The 19,552-nt window shown below is 50.2% G+C and overlaps 1 protein-coding gene across 2 annotated transcripts in view; it reads left to right on the top strand.

The window, feature by feature from the left end:
* The window catches only part of FZD3 (frizzled class receptor 3), a 51,585-nt gene extending 35,011 nt beyond the window's left edge, over positions 1 to 16,574 (top strand). For both annotated transcript variants that reach the window (XM_042883538.1, XM_042883539.1), the window contains exons 5-7: positions 11,799 to 11,947; positions 12,974 to 13,207; positions 13,488 to 16,574. In XM_042883538.1, the coding sequence (XP_042739472.1) occupies positions 11,799 to 11,947; positions 12,974 to 13,207; positions 13,488 to 13,701 (597 nt within the window). In that variant the 3' untranslated portion in view covers positions 13,702 to 16,574. The remainder of the gene's footprint in view (positions 1 to 11,798; positions 11,948 to 12,973; positions 13,208 to 13,487) is intronic.
* The last annotated feature ends 2,978 nt before the right edge of the window (positions 16,575 to 19,552 follow it).

Here is a 19,552-nt window from a genome sequence, read left to right as displayed (position 1 = left end):
GGACATATGTCTTAAAACTGACAAAAATTTGGCTACGAAGAGATACAGATACTGAGGAAAATCTGTCTCCAAGGTCAGTTCAACTCTTTGAAAGGGTAGATGGCAGCAAGACAGGGGGAAATGGCTTTAAGTTGAAGGAGGGAAGATTTAGGTAGGATGTCAGGGCAAAGTTCTTTATTATGAGAGTGGTGAGGTGCTGGAACAGCTGCCCAGAGAGGCTGTGATGCCCCGTCCATCCCTGGAGGTGTTCAAGGCCAGGTTGGATGGGGCCCTGGGCAGCCTGGGCTGCTATGAAATGTGGAGGTTGGTGGCCCTGCGTGTGGCAGGGTGTTGGAGCTTCATCATCATGCCTAACTAATCTTGTGGCCTTCTATGATGGAGTGACGGCATTGGTGGACAAAGGGAAGGCGACCGATGTCATTTACCTGGACCTGAGCAAGGCCTTTGACATGGTCCCCCACCACATCCTCATCTCCAAATTGGAGGGAAGTGGATTTGATGGGTGGACGACCCGATGGATAAGCAATTGGTTGAAAGGCCGCAGACAGAGGGTGGTGGTCAATGGCTCTATGTCCAGGTGGAGGCCGGTAACAAGTGGTGTCCCCCAAGGGTCTGTCTTGGGACCGGTGCTCTTTAACATCTTTATTAATGACATCGATGAGGGAATTGAGTGCACCCTCAGCAAGTTTGCTGACGACACCAAGCTGAGTGGTGCGGTTGATACGGTGGAAGGAAGGGATGCCATTCAGAGGGACCTCGACAGGCTGGAGGGCTGGGCTCGGGTGAACCTGATGAGGTTCAACACGGCAAAGTGCAAGGTTTTGCATTTGGGCCGGAAGAACCCCAGGCACCTGTACAGGCTGGGAGGAGTGGTCCTTGAGAGCAGCTCGGCAGAGAAGGACCTGGGGGTCCTGATGGACGAGAGACTGAACATGAGCCAGCAGTGCGCTCTGGCAGCTCGAAAGGCAAATGGGATCCTGGGCTCCATCAGGAGAGGGGTGGCCAGCAGGGACAGGGAGGTGATCGTCCCTCTCTACTTGGCTCTTGTGAGGCCCCATCTGGAGTACTGTGTCCAGGTGTGGAGCCCTCAGTACAAGAAAGACATTGAGATTTTGGAAAGGGTCCAGAGGAGGGCGACTAAGATGATCAGGGGGCTGGAGCACCTCCCCTATGAGGACAGGCTGAGGGAGTTGGGCTTGTTCAGCCTGGAGAAGAGAAGGCTGCGGGGTGATCTCATTGCAGCCTATCAATACCTGAAGGGAACCTACACCCAGGAGGGGAGTAAACTGTTCAAAAGGGCTGACAACAGCAGGACTAGGGGAAATGGATCCAAGTTGAAGGAGGGAAGATTTAGGTTGGATGTTAGGGGGAAGTTCTTTACTAGGAGAGTGGTTAGGCCCTGGAACGGGCTGCCCAGGGAGGTTGCGGATGCCCCGTCCTTGGACGTGTTTAAGGCCAGGTTGGACGGGGTCCTGGGCAACCTGATCTGAATGTGTATGTTTGGTGGCCCTGCTAGGCAGGGGGGTTGGAGCTTCATGATCCTTGAGGTCCCTTCCAACCCTGGCCACTCTGTGATTCTGTGATTCTATGATTGATTGCAATACATGTTCCTCTTACAAAAAGTCAGCATCCAGTGGTCAGTGTGGGCTTGCTCTCTTGGGATGGCAGACTGTGATGTTAAAAACTTTCACCTCTTTTCTTACTCCGATAGTTGAACTGTGTAAAGTGGTTTTGGCCTGAAAAGGTTAATTGGGCTGATCCACAAAATCAGGTATTCTGCAAAATCAGAAAGGTCTTGAGTGAAGGCACATTCCTCTTAGATCTGAGCGTACCCAGACTCCCCACAGCTTTCTCAAATGCCTCAGGGCTGGGCTGAGCACTGTGCTGGTGGGAAAGACATCTAATTTAGATGTTAAAGAGAAGCAAGAGGAAAAAAACTATTTCAAAGGCATTTGCTATCCCAGTGAGTCTTTGAGAAATGAAACCGAGCGCTATGAATTATCTTTGCTTGTGATCTGATGTTCACAACTTGCCCAACCACGTGGGCAAAACTCATTGGGTTGAAACACTTTGGTGCTTAACTTGCTGAGAGTAAACACAGTGCTCCCTGCTTATCTTATAGCTCTTATTTAGGAGGATGGAAGGGGATGTGGGTAGCATGTTTGATTCACTGTAGATGGGGAAGGCTTGCTGGCAGGCTGAGTTCAGAACAGACTGCAAAGTCTGGTTTTGTATTGGAAACTCACTTTCTTTTCCATTTTCTGTTAGGATCTCGGTTTTGTGCTGGGTGCTGGATATCCACTCAGACACTGTTTGCAGCAGATTTAACCTAAGAGCAGCACTAAGCATTTCCACACTGCCTGCATCCCTGTGTTGTACATTTCTTCAGCTTTTGGGCTTGGCCTCATACAAGCCAGTGCAATTTCAGAGGTAAAATGTTAGGCATATACTAGATAGAAATCAGTGTGAAGATGGAAAGTACAGTTACTGAGCACCATCCAGTTTGCTCATTCCAGATGCTTCTGACTGAGGTGGCTCTCCCAGCTTCCTTTTCTGCTTTGAAGCAGAGATAGGGGCACCTCTGTACTGCTTGGTTTGTGTTCTGATGAGCTGTGCCCTGGCTTGATGTACTGCTGGGTTGAAGAGGTCACATTTGTTGTTATTTAGATGTGTCCTAATGTAATTAGGATTCTTGGCTGGAAAAGTCTAGGGATGTTTTGGGGGCAGAGAGAACAGAAGTTGGGTTTTGAGGTGTTTTTTTTTGATGGGTTTTTGTTGTTTTTTCTTCCAGCTTCTCTTGTTCAGATTGAAGATATGCATCAGTACCCCTTAAACACTTTCTAGATCCTGAAAGAAAATGTTTGTTGCTCTTCTTGGAAAAGAAGACCTAAATAAGAATCTAAGACCACATGCTTGGAAGGACACAGGATTGTGTTTGGGAATCCCGCAGAGATCATTTTGCTTTGCTAAGCATAATACAGATGTGCTTCCATTACTGATGGAGAAGAGGATTTTCACACAAACCATGAGCACAACACAGCTGGTTTTGCTGCTGACCTTCTGAGCGAGTTCTTGAAGCAGTTCCTGTGCCTTGCCTATCTTCTGAAGTCTTTTCTATTTTCCTTGTGATCTTGGCTTTGAAAACTCAGAACCGCCACGATGTTTTAAAGCAGCTGACTATTAAGTGGATGCTTTAAGAAGATGTAGAGCCAGCTGTCATTTCTAGCAGCAACACAAATAGTCTCTCCCAACTTCTTTTTCCCCCTCTGCTTGCTCTGTTTCATTCCAAGCCCCAGCCTTGCTCTGCAGCAGTGTCAGATGGGTTTTTTACTGAAGATGGGAATTCTCACCCACTCGCTTCTGCTTATTGCTGGTGTCAGGGAGAAAAGAGAGGATTAATGGTGGTTACCTAAGCTACCAAGAGCTTAAAAAGAAGGAATGTTTTGTGGAGGGAGCCTCTTCCCTGTCGGTGGCAGTTCTGTGTATCTGGTACAGGCACAAAGGAAGCCAAGTACAGGCTTGCTAATATATATCTGTTAGCATTTAAATTAAACTGCATTATAGATTGCTGTTAGTGCATTAATTGACAATTAGCTTTGGGGAGCTGGATTTCAATATTGGCTGTTATCTCAGCTTTAGGTTCAGGAATTTGTCAGGTTTCTTGTTTCCCTTTTTCCCAAAGACACTTTTAGATCCAATCCCTTTATTTTTTTTTACTGTGAATTTCCAAGGTGGTTTTAGATGTGTCCAAATGCACTTCTGAGATCAATATCTCTTCATTTCAGACTCCTGGTTGGCCAGCAGTCACAGGGTGTTTTATCTGCCTGGTTTGCATCCCTCTGTAGAGCTGCCCACGTAACGGGGGTGGGGGGCCCATTTTGAAGTGCATTTAATTCCCACTTGGCACGGGTTGGTCCTTGCTTTGCTTTCTGCCTGGTGCCCTGAACACACACCGCAGGAGCACTGAAACCAGAGACCGTGCTTGGCTTCTTGCAGAACCCTTTCAACACAGGGAAGCTCTTTTACAAGCAGGTGCCAACTGAGAAGCGACGCTGGTGGTAAAGAGCTGGTAGGCTGTGAGCCAGGCCATGGGAGCGTGCACTCATCTGCCTTCATTCCCTCCCTGCTGAACGGCCCAGAGATGTGCTGCTAGACATTTCAGCCCAGGTTCTGCAGCTCGTGCTTGGGTTTGGTTTCTCCATACACAGCACAGACTTCTTCTTCCCCCCCCCCCAGACTTACTGCTGGCCATTTGAATGTGTGCTGGGGATTTAAGCTGTGTGGTGGTAAAGCTGAGTTGCGTGCAGCTCCGAAACGCTCCCGTAGCAGAAATGTCTTTTCCCATGGCTGCACTGTGGGTGAAGGGTAACCCTTGTTGACACAGGCTTTATTTTCACGCACAAGTGCTTCGGGACAATCGCACACGCAGACCAAAGAGAAGAAAAGATGGGGCTTCCATACATCTTAGCAAACACAGTGACAAGAAGTCGTTGTTGAGATGTAGGCTCTGCTTTTTGGGCCTGCACATGAAGCTGGGTCGTTCCCCACTTGGGTTGGCAGCAGTACAGTGCGTTTTCCGGTTCTTGTTGTTTCCTCTACTAATCAGGGGTTTTGCCATGATATTTTAAATACCAAATCTCAGCTGTTCTGCCATCTGTGTTACAGTGGGCCTTCAGAAGCATGCGGGGCAGGGCACTAAGCTGGGGAAAGAAAAGAGGCTTTGTTAAGAGATGTCTTAGCACCGCTTGTGTGTGGCACAGGCATAAAGAGAATAGATTTAGAGCTGTCTATAAATCTTCATTTCTCCTCCCTCTTTTTCATTAGTTGTTGTTTAGAATTCCTCTTAGAAGAGGTAATGGATTTGCTTAAATCTGCCCTAAGGAACTGCTTCTCGTTGAATTCAATTATTCTGCCCTCAAAAAAAAAGAAGGTGAGATAAAAACATCTTTTCCTTATTGCTGTTTACTCAGAAGAGACCGAGCAAATGGGAATGATGAGCTGCACTTCTCTTAAAAACAAATCAATGCTGACTCTGAGAAGCAGCATTCAGCCCTGTGTCACTCAGTGTCCTAGCAGTGCTTCGGGTAATTCCTCCTGCCTTAAATGCCCAGGAAAAATTAGATGTTCTATCTAATTTCCTGGAATTCTCTTCAGCTTTAGTAATATCAGTGCTGTCTCCGTGCACATCTAGGACTGATTAATCCTGCACACTGCGCACTGTATTTTCTTATGTCACCTTCACATGCATATAATTCCCAGTGCATTAACATATTGAGTGAAAGCAATCATTTCATCCATGTGAGTCATTTCTGTCTGGTTTTTTTTTGCTTTCTAATTGGATTGACTGAGCTGGAGACAAAGGGAAGTGCTGATTTCTCAACCATTATCTTTAGACAGGCAGAGTGGTCCGTGTACCTATGTGTGACTGCTCAAGGTCACCTTTTTTTCCTATTTTCCTTTTGTGGTTTGTCAAAGGAGGTCAGATCTTGCTGTTTTTGAGCTCTCAATTTCACTCCGTTCTCTTTTTAATAAGCGGCTTTCATATCTAGAACAACCTTTAGTTCTGATTATCTAGGAAGCACTTTCTTCCATTGAGTTTTCATTGCTGTTGAAAGGATGGGAAAAACATTGAGTTTGGAGCTCTGATTTCACACAACCACAGAATCTCAAGAGACCATGGAGTCCAACCCCCTGCATTGGGTCGCACAGGTTGGCACCAGGCATTCACTGATGATTCTGACTCTTTTCACTGGGTTTCCAAGTTGCTTTGAGGTGTTGAACAGCCATGCCAAAATGGCTGTGGGCCAGCTGGCAAGTATCATAGAATCACAGAATCATAGAATGGCCTGGTTGCAAAGGCCCACAATGCTCATCCAGTTCCAACCCCTGCTGTGTGCAGGTCACCAACCAGCAGCCCAGGCTGCCCAGAGCCACATCCAGCCTGGCCTTGAATGCCTGCAGGGATGGGGCATCACAGCCTCCTCAGGTTGAACATCTTTGGTTTGGTGTGGATGTTCATTTCTTCCAATATCTCGGGAGATGCTGTTTGTGTGCCTAACCGCTCTGCCTTGCAGTGAGTTCCATCAGGTGGCTGTCCTTGTGCTCTTTGGTGTTCCTAGGCTGTTGTAGGGTTGATCTTACCAGCTCAGAGATGCTAAATGGCATTTTTGCCTTTCTTGCCTTTCTCACTTGTGTCTTCCTTGTATTGTTATTTTTAAGGCTCTCTTAAAACCTCGGTCTCAGAAGAGTTACTTGCTCTGGAACAGACAGCTCTGATGGTTTTACCACTGGCAGCAGTTTCATTGGCTTTCCAGGAAATTGTAATTCCAGGCACTGTATCAGTGGTGCCACAGGGCACAGCGTGTGCAATGAAGTCCAGCATCCACTGTGAGCACTTTGAGAGATTGCTTAGTTGTCATGGAATGAAGTCAGAATAGCCTGCAAATGGAAAGGTACTGAATAGGAGGATAATAGAGAGATAGAGAGCATTCCCAAATCAGAGGTAAGGCTTTGAGCACACAGTGTTCACGACTGAAGTTTGGGACTTGTCTTGCTAAAAATGCTTTGCTGTGTGTGCTCAGCCTGCTCGGGTGGTTGGTGACCCTGCACACAGCAGGGGTTGGAACGACACGATCACTGTGGTCCTTTTCAGCCCAGGCCATTCTTCAATTCTGTGGTTCTCAGCTTTAATACACTTTCATCCCCAATCCTGGAGCGGCTGCTTTGAGAGAGAACTCAGAGCAGTTTTTAGGTAGGGATGTGACATGAATAACTCTGTGTTCCATGCTCTTGTTTGAGAGAAGCTGAGGTTGGAAGCGGTGGGCATCACGTAGCCAAGCCTTGTGGTCAAAGCATAGGGCTTTCCTAAGGAAACCCATGCAGGATGTATGGGTGTGCATAGCCTTGCAGAAGAAGAGTAAGAAGGGAAGCAGTTAGTTTTCCAAAACTGTAAGGAACACTGAAAATAGCTGCTAAAGTCTGAGGCAGTGCTGGCAGGGTGGCAGCGTGCTCGTGCATGAAGCGCAATTGGAAAGGAGAGAATTACACAGGAGCTGAGGGCTGGAGCTGCAGAACTGAGCGGCCTCGTGTGCCATTGCTGGCTGCTGCAGCAAGGGTTGAATATGTTCAAGAAGGAGAACAGAATGTCAAAGTGGGTGTTACTGCTGCAGAGGTTTTAATCCACGTGCAGCGGAGTTGTCCCAGGAATCACATTTTCTGACGCATTGGGTTTTTTGTTTGTTCTCTGGACTCGCTGTTTAATTCCAAGTGAGGTGCTGATATCTGAAGTCGGGGAGCTGTGTTTTTCTAAATGGCAGCAGGAGCTTCTGGTACAAACCAGAATGCAGGCACTTGGGCAGTCTCTCTAATTACAAACCATTGCTAGCACTTACAAAAATCAGTTGCTGCGATTGAACGCTGTCTTTCATTTCAAGATAAAGCCACCAACCGCACGACATCCCAACAGCTTCCCTGACACGCTGCTTTCCCTTGGCCTTTCTCCCAGCAGTCGTTTCCTGGAGCTGCAGATCAGCACATCCCAGGATTGGCACAGGATAGCTGCAGGACCTGGTGCGGGCAGGAGCAGCCAGCAGCACGCCTGCTTACAGCAGCTCCTGGCTGGCACTGTGAGCAACCGCAGGGCCTGAAGGGCGGATGTGTTGGAAGGGAGGCGTTAGGCTGCAGCCGTGAGTCAGGGCCTTTCTGCTTGTCCTGTGGGAGCCCTTTTCAAGGAGATGGGTGATGAGAAGCCTGCAGCCCTGTGGCAGCTGCTCCTGTGCTGCGTTACCCAAAGCTGTTATGGTAGATGATGAGGCTCTGATGCAAACAAAAGGCTTCTACTGAAAACCAATGCTGATCTTCTGTGAATCACAGAATCACAGAATCATAGAACCATACAATGGCCTTGGTTGCAAAGGCCCACAGTGCTCAACCAGTTCCAACCCCCTGCTGTGTGCAGGTCACCAACCAGCAGCCCAGGCTGCCCAGAGCCACATCCAGCCTGGCCTTGAATGCCTGCAGGGATGGGGCATCCACAGCCTCCTATGGGCTGAATAATTTCAGCATGGCTGAGAAACTCAAATGAAGTCCTTCTAAAATATAATGCTTTGTATTTCAGAGGTACCGTAGAGGCAGGTTTCGTAAGGATGGGTTTCTCAGGCACACAGGTTGAATTCTTGGGGATAAAAAAATGCTTTGGATGCATTTGGTGTAGTGAGACAGATGTGCATTGCTGGAGCCAATGCCTGGCATCTCTGGGAACGTCTCCTCCAGAATGGCCTCTCAGCCTATCGAGGTGGTAATCTGAACACTTCTATTGCATTGCTTTATTTATTATTAGCTTGGGTCAGGTTGGCCCAAGTTGCACAGACCAAACACACTGCTTTAGTTTCCACCCTGGGCATACAGCAACTCGGTAGTTATGAAGTCATTCTGGAGAATATTTGCTAATGTTTTCTCATAATTGTTCTGACAACTGTTTTACTGTGATCCAATGGGCGAAGTTAATGGATGGATCTTTTGTGTCCCTGCAGTAAGCAGGAAAGTGCAACTGAGAGCAAGAAACAAAAGGCGTCAGTGTTGTTGTGTGACAGCTCTCAGCCATTCTGCCATGCAGGACCTGAATGTTGGTATTTATTCTGCTCAGAGCAGCGTTGCCATGCAGCTTCTGGCATTTAGAGCCAGAACAGCTTCCGTTAGTTTCTTTCGGATGTCTCCAGAGCCTGCTGTGACTGTTTCACACAGACCTGACCCGTTCTGAAGCTGCTGAAGGATGGATGGCTGTCTTCTTCACCAGCTCTTATATCAGGGCTACATCAGGTTGGCCATTCACGTTGCTTGGAGTTGCTCTGTTCTTCAGCTTGTGCTGCCCTGTAGCCAGGGAGGTTGCATGGATCCTCGTTTGCCTGTGGAGTAAAACAGGCAAGATTCTAATGAACTGAAAAAATAATTTGATTTTACAGAGAGAAATGCAGCTGCATTTTGCTGGGAAATGAGCAGCACGTGTATAATATCCTGAATTTGAAAGCAGTGACAGTGATGGAAATGGTAATGAAAGTGAGACTGTCGGATCAGATTCCCTTTGGTCTTCCCCCGCTTCCTCTGCTCTCAACAAAGGGATGAGTTAATTTGAATTTCATTGCTTTTCATCCTTAGGGAAATATCGAATGATCGGCCTTATTGTGGAACCGGGCCCCAAAGGAGGGGGACAGGTGTTGGGTTTGTGCTTTCACTCCACGTGTGCAGCAAGCTCATTAATGTGTGATTTCATACGTGGCAGCAGGAAGAGGCCACCGGTCTCTGTCACTAAAAAGCAACCGAGGTTGATCGTTCAGGGGCAGAAGGGGAAGATACTCAGAAATTAGTTATATAAGCATCTTAAATTAACAGCGTGCCTACAAAGAGGCATTGTTTTTCCCCAGAGGAACGCTGAAATGGATGTTTTTAACCTCCTTGCTGAACACCTGCTACTGGGGGTTCGGCAGGGCAGCGGTGCGTTCGCACCAATGTCTTTCTGTGCTCAGCAAGGGAAGCGATTCACACCCTGCACCAGCCCAGCTGCAGCAGCAGCCTGGCAGATGGGAGCAGGGCTGGGTTGTGAAGCCTTGCTATCACGTATGCAATCTTGGTAGCTGACAGAACTTGTTTGCTGGTCTTTGCTCGGCGAAGCATCGGTGCCCGTGCTGCTGGCGGGACGTGCCTGAGCAGAGCAGAGCAGAGCAGAGCAGAGCACACTGCCTGTATTGCAGCTCCATCTCAGCCCATTCCCCTGCTGGCTGAGTGCCTCTGAAGGCCTAAAGAATCATGGAATCACAGAATCACAAGGTTGGAAAGGACCTACAAGATCATCTGGTCCAACCATCCTCCTGTCACCATTGCTATCACAAGCACTGAAACCACATCTTGTAGCTCCTCATCCAGACAAATGGACAGAGCAAATGTGGAGGTGCCCTGGATTTCAATAGCAGGAATCCAAGGGTAAGCACGAGGGAGCTGCTGTGTGGATTTATTGCTGTTAAAATCCAGGCAATCATTTCTTTGTCTTATTGAAAGAAAATGGCAGTTTGGGTTTGGAATTACATCAGTGCCATACTTGTTGGAAATGAGCTCGGAGGCTTTGGGTTTAAGCACCTATTAGTTACAGTTTTATATTCCTGGAACAGTGATTTCGAGTCTTATTTTTCCTTTGTTAATTGCAATTAGTGTCTCCTAATCCACAGAGATGTTGTTTAAGACAGGTGCAGTCACTTTAGTATTAATGATTAGGGAGCCCACCATGTGTTCCTGCTCGAATTGCTGGCTTCGTGCAAAGAAGCTCATGGTTGAGTGTGAATAGTTTGCTTTGAGAGCAGGGTGCTCCTCTTTTCACCCAGAGGTATTTGGTGAATTGATTTCAACTTTTGCTTGGAATGATTTGCAACACCCTGCAGAAATGCATGGAGCCAGGAGCTTTGCTGTCAAATGGTTGGATGCAGTGTGTTCATGGAAGAAATATCTGTTCCTTAGTGGGATGAGGATGCATGCTTACACACCACCTCGCTTCTGTTGTCTAGCGTAAAGCGGTCTGACTCAATCCAGGAGATAAAAATGCCCTTTCAGAGCACCTCATCACACGCTGGCTTTCAGAGCTCCAACTCTCATGTTGTTTTCAACACAAGAATGGGGATTGCACTCATTGCCACGAGAGCTGGGCCAGCAGGCAGCACGGTGTGGAAACACCACAATTCACCTGAGCATTGCCTGCATTAAGTGATGAATTTCACCACTTATTCCACTTCATGCCGCATTTGCACGTTATGAAATGAGATAACAGGGTTAATTTCTGAGAGCTTAATTTTGCTGCATAGGTTTTTATTGGGTCACCATTAACATGTCGATATCCTTTTCTTGGGTGAAACCTCACACGATGGCTCCAAAGCCGCCCAGAGGACTCGTGCTGTGTGGTTCCATGCCTGCAAGGACCATGAGGTCTGCGGTCTGATGTGAAATACATTGAGGAGAGAACTCACCTGGGAGGAGCCTTGATCCCATTTCATGCAGAGATGAACTCTGAGAAATAGAATCGTGCTTGTGATGCTTCTAAATTAAATTCCGCATCGTCAGCTCTTCAAGATTTGCCATTGACAGCTCACTTTTTGTTGTTGACTGCACAAAAGGCCTCCATGCCTATTTGTTCTGACAAACCTATCTGGAAATTACACCTTCGGATTTGCTCCCACATCTTTTCCTAACAACTCCTTTTTGGGATGAATATTTGCAAAAATATGCACAAATATTCATAAGAATTCATCTGGTCACGTTGAATGAATGTGGGCAGTCAGAGTTGGCAATAAGTCATACCTTGGTGATGCCTTACGTTCCCAAGGGAAGGAAAGCAAGGGTAGAGCCCTCCGTGAATGGCAGGGAATAAAGGGTGAGCGCTGAGCATCCCATGAAGCCTTTCACTGGGGCTTTTCCCAACAGCGAATGTAACACCTGGTTTTATGTAGGTTAGTTCTGTCAAAGAAATGAGTCTTCATAACTTGCAGACTAGAAAGTATTTCACAGTTATTCAGGGCACAGACAAAAGACCAGAAGTACAAATAAAGGCTGGGACCTCACAGCGGTTGGGGCTTTTGTTTCACTCCCCAGTGGATCGGCCCTCACATTCAGTCCTGCTCTCTGGAGCCCTGAAACAAAGGAACCCTGTTGATGTTTACTTTGGCTCGAGGCACAGACAGTTATTTTAAATGAGTTAATAAGAGGAGAAGCCAGCTATGGTGGTTTGTATGATGTTCTTTTTGGTCTCTTTCTCTCTTCAGGTCACTCAGATGAGTCGTCCAGATCTGATCCTCTTTCTGATGAAATATCTCATGGCTTTGGTGGTTGGGATACCCTCTGTCTTCTGGGTTGGAAGCAAAAAGACCTGTTTTGAGTGGGCCAGCTTTTTCCACGGACGCAGGAAAAAAGAGTGAGTACTGAAACAGACAAACCAGCCGAGTGCTGACTGAAGTCCTGCTGCCTTGTGGTCCTGGCAGCATTTTGATCGGTATCCTGTGGAGGCACGGCCAGGAGCAGGTAGGGTCAGCTTTCTCTGTCCTTATTTACAGCGGAGCAAAGGACAGCACAAGCAACTGCTCCGAAAATGAAGCCCTGAAGAACAGTCATATTTTTAGCCATTCTTATTCTTTGGTCCCAGAATCAAATTTTCATTGTTCTGTTGGTTTTAAAATGAGAATCAGGTTTCAGTTAAATACTGCAGCTTCTCTGCTGTGTGCAGAGCAGTGGAATGGAGGGCTGTCATTTGTAAAGGTACCTATCTAGAATTCAGTCCACTGAATCACATCGTTACGTGGGAATTAAACCTCCGCTGTTTTCACCATGATTGCAGTTCAAAGCAATTGTCTCTACGTTTAATTTTCCCATATGCCTCTGACCGTAAAGCCCAAGCGCTCCGATAAAATTACAGTAAGATTGTGTTGTAGCTTCTTTAGGGCCAAAATTAATTTAGGTTGAGATATGGCATAAATTTAGAGACAGTGTATTTGATTACATAATAGCCACGAATACCTGGTTTCATAATCATAAATATTGTCTCAGTAAGTGGCTGTTTCAAAATAGATCTGCAAACATAGCAAGCCTTTAAGTGGCTGCCCCGTGGCGTTGCCTTGGCCATCCATGGCAGAACTGGCCCTCTGCTGAGTAAAATGCCTCCTGTAGAGTTGGAGCAAATGTTGATTTATCCAAAGAGAGCCTGGTAGGATGAACACGTGGCTGACAGCATGTGGTACATCAGGTACAGAGAGTGTGAAGGAGTCAAGAATACGAACTTTGCTGAAATACCCAAATTCTAAACGCTTTAGAATTAGGCAAACAAAGCCATTATAACGCGAGTAAGTCCTGCTTGTAAAATACTTGTAGTGCTGTTCCTGCGATCGTCTTACAGCCCTTATTGCAGTAATTGACATTAACTATTCAAACCTCATGCCTAATTCAGAGTTGTCAACGAGAGCCGCCAGGTGCTGCAGGAGCCAGATTTCGCTCAGTCTCTTCTGCGGGACCCCAACACCCCCATCATCCGCAAGTCCAGGGGCACCTCCACCCAGGGCACCTCCACTCACGCCTCCTCCACCCAGCTGGCCATGCTGGACGAGCAGAGGAGCAAGGCGGGCAGCGTGCACAGCAAAGTGAGCAGCTACCACGGCAGCCTGCACCGCTCACGCGACGGCCGGTGCGTTTCCTTCTCTTACCTGTTGTGCGTGATGTGGGACGAGCTCTGAGAGCACGGGGAGGTGGTGGGGTCAGCATCCTGGAGGTGTTTGGGAACCGTGGGATGGGGCAGTGAGGGACGTGGGCAGTGGGCACGGCGGGGTGGGCCGGGGTCGGACTGACTGACCTTAGAGGTCTTTTCCGAGCGGAGTGACTCCGATTCTGCCATCTCAGCACGTGGGAAACCAGAGCTCTCCCAGACTGCCGTGCTGACAATACGATCCCCTCTGTTTGCATACCAGCTACACGCCCTGCAGCTACAGAGGCATAGAAGAAAGGCTCCCTCACGGCAGCATGTCCCGGCTCACCGACCACTCCCGGCACAGCAGCTCCCATCGGCTCAACGAGCAATCGCGCCACAGCAGCGTCAGGGACCTGAGCAGCAACCCCCTGACGCACATCACGCACGGCACCAGCATGAACCGCGTCATCGAGGAGGACGGCACCAGCGCTTGAGCCTGGCGGCGCCGCTCGGCGTTACGGCGCCTCTGGGCAGCCACTGGCTTTCGTGCGTCGGGAAGCCGAGGCCGGCTTCTCTGTTCTGAAGCCGCCGTTCTCACGCCTGCGTCAGAGCCAGCGTTCAGCAGGCTTCAGTCGCTGAGCGCCCGGCTGCCTGCCTCGTTAGGGCCTCTCTGTAGGTAATTATTTATTTGATAACTGTTATTTACCATCAGCCATCGTTGCTGGATTCCTTGTTCTTGAAGAAATAAACCTTCCCCTCCCTCCGACGTGTCGTCACATCAGCAGGTGCCACCACGGACAGTCACACCCACATGTTCTCTAATGGGCGTAAGGGAATTCTTGGATATTGAAGGAATTCCTCCACATCTCCGACAGCAGAGCGATTCTTGTTTCACAGAGGGAGGGGCCCGGACTCAGTGCTGTACAAAGACAGCGGCAGCGTTTGTAACAGATAACACTGGAAATGCAACAGGAGCAGCGTTTGGGAGGAGAGAGGAGATGGCTGAGGATCTCCAGCTCCTCCCAGGGCTGCTCAGGCTCAGCTGCGGGGATGGGTGGAGGGAGGGGGAGGAAGGAGGCAAGGAAGGGCGCTTTTTGTATAACTTGCATTGTCCTTGCTTTTTTTACAAGATACTATTTAAATTTTCTACTTGTTTACAATTTATGTAGGAAGAGAGGAATTTTAAAACCAGTTATCTAGATAATATTCAGCCACTTATTTTTAGATTACTGTCCAAAAGCTGAGATCGCCCGTTCCCAATCTATTTAGAAACGGAAAGAGCCAAATTTGTCCCCCACACCGGGCTGGGCAGCCTGTTACCAACAGAACAAACCAACGCTGGGGCTGAAATGGCTGTGAGGAGCTCCCTCAGGGCTGGGCTGTGTTCCAGGGGCTTTGCTCTGTGCTGAGGTCGGGCAACGCGGCGCTGAGCCCAGCCCTCCTTGCTGCTGGAGGAGCAGGCAGGTATCCGTGCTCTCGTCATCAACCTCTACTCCGGGTTGATTTCATTCCCTACCGTAGGCCCACAGCAGAGAATTCTCAGTTTGGGCTTTGGTGGTGTGTGAATGGTTTGTAGGGCACAGCAGGTCTTTGCAGGCCCAGCAGGCAGAAGTCAGGGTGCGTTCCTGATGGCACAGCTGATCTTCGGAGGCGTCTGCTGTCAGACCCGCTGCACCTAAACCTACCTCAGTAACCACTGCAGATCACTGCTGGGATACGAATGCCTCTTTTTCGTTGTCCTTACATAACTCCCTCCTTCACCTGCTTGAGGCGCGTGGAGAAGCCTCTGTACATGTTTAGATGGCACAGCCTCGAGGGCAGCAACAGGGCAACAAGCACCACGCACACTGCAGAGACTGAGAGCGCCGCACGACTCCCGTTGATTGCAGCTGGTGACACAGCAGCAGGGCACGTAGCCGTGCTCTCTTTGAGATCACAGGTTGCTCTGCTCTCACGGTGGATTCAGAAATGCCTTGCTAACTTTTTGCTTCAGAGGGAGGGTAGGGTTTGGAATCTGAATCTGCAGAAGAAGCCAAATATCTGAGTTCTTGTAAACGCTGAGCTGACGAAGGTCAAGTGTTAGCGTTGATCTCCTTGGCTGAATTTCCAGTGCTCCGTTCTTGTTAATTGCAGCAGTGCTTTGACTTGCTTAGAGGCAGGGAGGGGAGTGGGGGAGGTCTGAAGGACATCCTCCCAGAAATTAGCTAATTTGTGAGGTTTAATCCCCGTGTTGTTTCCAGGTGGGCTATTTAAGCAGTCTCTTGCTCATCCATTGCATACACATGGATGGAGAGTGCTCTCCTCAGCCAGAAAAGGGATTAAGATGGAAAAACTTGGGCTTTTTGTCACCCGTACCTCTGTGACCCCAAGCTCTTCCTTTTATCTTCCTAACCTGAACCAACACGCTGCTCCTGCACAGCATTCCTCCTCCCTGGGACTCAAAGGCCTTCTTCCCAGCAGCTGTTTCAGGGGGAAGGTGGCCTCACCCTGGATGCACTCGTGGCTGGGGCTGCCAAACCTTTGCATCTCAGGGTATGGGAGATTTCTGGGTGACCTGGGCACGTTTAGGTGCTGCTTTCCTGTTAGCATCCCATCATGGAATTGTGAGTCAGTGCTGTGCTTGTGCTGCATGGAAAGGCAGCAAGGATCCACCTCCCTATTTGGTCCGCAGCGATAATCTTTGGGGGAGCCTAAAAGCCAAACTGCAGCAAAAAGCCTCAATTGTCTGTAAATTACTCTGCTCTCAAGTGCTCTGCATTTTCGTAGCACCTAGACCTCAGCTTAGCAGCACAGGCTTCAGCTATTGGTCGTGCAAACAGCACCCAAGGACAGAAGAGCAGCACCTGCTGCATCGGTGCCTGTCCTGCACCCAGCTGCAAGCAGGGATCGCACTGCCAGGTGCTGCCAGCCCGGGTGCTGCTGGAGGAGCCCACGGCTCAGCGAGGTGCTTGCAGCACAGCACCCCAAAGCAGCAGCAGTGGGAAGCGGGCGCCCGGGCTGCAGAGCATCCCCACGTGCTTCAGCCCTAACGACCGAATGTAGACTTGAATGTGAAATTCCCCTCCTATGCCAATGTTTTATAAGCAGATTGGGGTTCATTGTGGCGCACGGCGGGATGTTCTGTTTGCGTTCTGCGCAGCCCACGGCTGCAGGGCCGTGGTGGCTCATCCCACGCTTGCTCTGGGGCTGTACCTTCATTTCTGCTGCTGTGCTCAGCTCTCCGTGGGCTCAGTTCCAGTCGTCCCGTGTCGCTTCGGTAACGTTTAATTTTTAGCACTTTACCTGTGAGTGTACAAACTGGTCATTCTGTAGTAGGTGTACATTTTCATTTTAGACCTTTAAGAGTTTTTAATAAAACCGTGTAAAAATCCCGGTGCTGTTGTCCAAAACTGAGCCGTGTTTGAATTCCACCCCTGAGGAGGGTCCTGTGGGGGAAGGCCTTCAGTACCTAAAGGGAGCCTACAAACAGGAGGGGAATCAACTCTTTACAAGGGTTGATAACTGCAGGACAAGGGGAAATGGCTTTAAATTGAAGGAGGGGAGATTTAGGTTGGATGTCAGGGGGAAGTTCATTATGAGAGCGGTGAGGTGCTGGAACAGCTGCCCAGAGAGGCTGTGATGCCCCATCCATCCCTGGAGGTGTTGAAGGCCAGGTTGGATGGGGCCCTGGGCAGCCTGGGCTGCTATGAAATGTGGAGGTTGGTGGCCCTGCGTGTGGCAGGGGGTTGGAGCTTCATGATCCTTGAGGTCCCTTCCAACCCAACCATTCTGTGTCAGACAGCTGAGCTCTGCTGCTCCTGCGCAGCACCTGAGGAGATGTTTTTAGCACTCAGAACTTCAAATGCAAACTTTATTTCTTCATGTTTTGCCCTACAAGGCACAGAACAGCCTTTGTTCTCCTCCTGAGGGCGTTGCATCCCCCTCGTTCCTGCCCTGCTCCCGCTTGCTGGCCCCACCACGCAGCGCAGCGCAGGGCTCGGCTTTGCTGAGAAATCCCCCCGGGCCCCGCATTGCAACACAGCCCTGCAAATCCCACCTGGAGCTGTCAGGAGCAGCCAGCCCCGACATACCTCTGCCGGCTCCCGCGCTGCCTTCAAAGCCCTCTGCTCTCCCCCGTTCCAGCGCTGCGATCAGATAAGGCGCCGCCTCTGCCAAGAGAAGCAAACCATCTGCTCGGCTCCAGGAAGATGGGATTAGACAGAAGTTAACTTTGCTCTGATTTTTTAGTTGTGGCGAGGCAGCCGCTCCTAGGCTGGTTCGCCTTTGTAGGCGGGTTTGGGGGCTTTCCCAGTGCCCTCGGGATGTTGCATGTGGGGAACCTCATCCTCCATTCCCACTGTCAGCAGGGCTTCTCTCAAATCGTTTGTGCTCTCTGTCCTTAAGCACAAAGTGCCCCTGAGGGTCTTGGGGCTGGGGGACTCGTAAAAGAGCTTGGAAGGATGGGGATGCAGAGATGACACTTTGTCATAGGGGGAAGGAGGCTGCTTGTTGGGCTGGGAGGGGTGGTTGGAGGGAGGAAGAGATGCTCAGGGGAAGGAAGGATGCTTATCTCCTTCACACACAGGGTGGTGAGGCACTGGAACAGGTTGCCCAAGGAGGCTGTGGATGCCCCATCCCTGCAGGCATTCAAGGCCAGGCTGGATGTGGCTCTGGGCAGCCTGGGCTGCTGGTTGGTGACCTGCACACAGCAGGGGGTTGGAACTGGATGAGCTTTGTGGGCCTTTGCAACTGTGCTTCTTATAAGGAGGGAGGGAAGCCCACGGGGATGGAACGGAAGCTCACGGGATGGAGGACTGCTTGGGAAGAAGTGCTCAGATGGGGACATCGCCTGCATCCAGCGCTGTGGAGAGCTGCAACCAGCGCTGTTTCGAGGGTCGCAGCTCCGGGGGCAGCACCGTGGTGCCTTGAGGACTCCACGAGCTTTGGGAACCTCACAGGAGAGCCGTGGGGATCGACGGGGCTGCGGGGACCGGCGGTCAGGAGCGCGATGGCGGGGCTGCGTGCATTCCTGACACAACAGTGCCACCCCGTGAGCGGCAGCGCCCGGCACGGGGCGAGCGCGGCACAGCGGGGCTCGGGCCGCTTAACTGCAGCCTGCTGCACCGGGAACCCCGGCTGCAGTCATTGCCCCGCTGCAATTAGCGCGCCAAGCGGCGCTAATTACCCCACCTGTCCTCATTAATCCCCCCACCCCACCCAGTACAGTTATTACCCCCGCATACATGAATTACAGCACTGCACTAATTACTCCTCCCGGTTGCGTTAATTTCATCCCCAGCTTCACTAATTCAACCCCATCCACGCTAATCACCCTACGGCCCTAATTACCCCTACACATGCACTAATTACCCCACATTAATTACCCCAGCTGCATTATTTACCCATCCCAGCTGCAGTTACTGCTCCGCTTGCATTACTTCCCACCCCCACCCTGATTGCACTCATTAATTACCCAACCCCGGCTGCACTAATTACCCTACATCCCCACCTTCCTCCCCCACCTGCGCTAATTACCCTTTAGCTGCACTAATTCCTTACCCCACATTCCCCTACTGCCCTCTAGCTGCACTAATTACCCACCCCAGCTACACTAATTACTTCTCACCCTCATTAACTCCCCATCAGCTGCATTAATTACCCACCCCACACACCCTTATCACCTCCCTGCTAAACTAATTACCCCACACGTCCTTATTGCCCCTCAGCCGCACTAATTACCCACCCCACACATCCACCATACCCCCCAGCCACACTCACTCCCCCACACACCCTATCCCACCCTGTGCTAATTACCCCTCAGCTACACTAATTACCCTTCCACGTGTCCCGACTGCCCCTCAGCCTCACTAATTACCCCTCAGCCTCACTAATTACCGCCTTGCTGCACTATTCACCCTACAGCCCTCACTGCCCCTCAGCCGCACTAATTACCCCTCAGCCGCACTAATTATCCCTCTCACATGTCCTCATTGCCCCTTAGCCGCACTAATTACCCACCCTACATGCCCCCCAGCTGCACTCATTACACCAGACACCCTTACTGTCCCTCACTTGCACTAATTACCCATCCCACATACACTTACTGCCCCTCAGCCGCACTAATTACCCCCACCCGCACTAATTACCCCTCAGCCCCCCCCCCGGCCCCCCCCCTCCACACACACCCTCCACACACATCCTCCCTCCCTTTCCCGCCCTCCGCTTCCCGCTCAGCCTCGTTCTGCCGCAAGGGGGCGCCCCGCTCCCGCCTCAGCGCCGCTCCCACAATGCAGCGAGCGCGGCCCCCGCTCCGCTCCGCCCCGCGCCGGGCAGCGGCCGCGGCAGCGCGGGTCCGGGCCGGGGCGC

Source organism: Lagopus leucura, unplaced genomic scaffold (assembly GCF_019238085.1).
Source record: "Lagopus leucura isolate 7727_CA_CO unplaced genomic scaffold, USGS_WTPT01 Super-Scaffold_100038, whole genome shotgun sequence".
NCBI classification, from domain to species: domain Eukaryota; kingdom Metazoa; phylum Chordata; class Aves; order Galliformes; family Phasianidae; genus Lagopus; species Lagopus leucura.
Note: the sequence above shows the minus strand (reverse complement) of the source record. Positions and strands in the feature narration are given on the sequence as shown.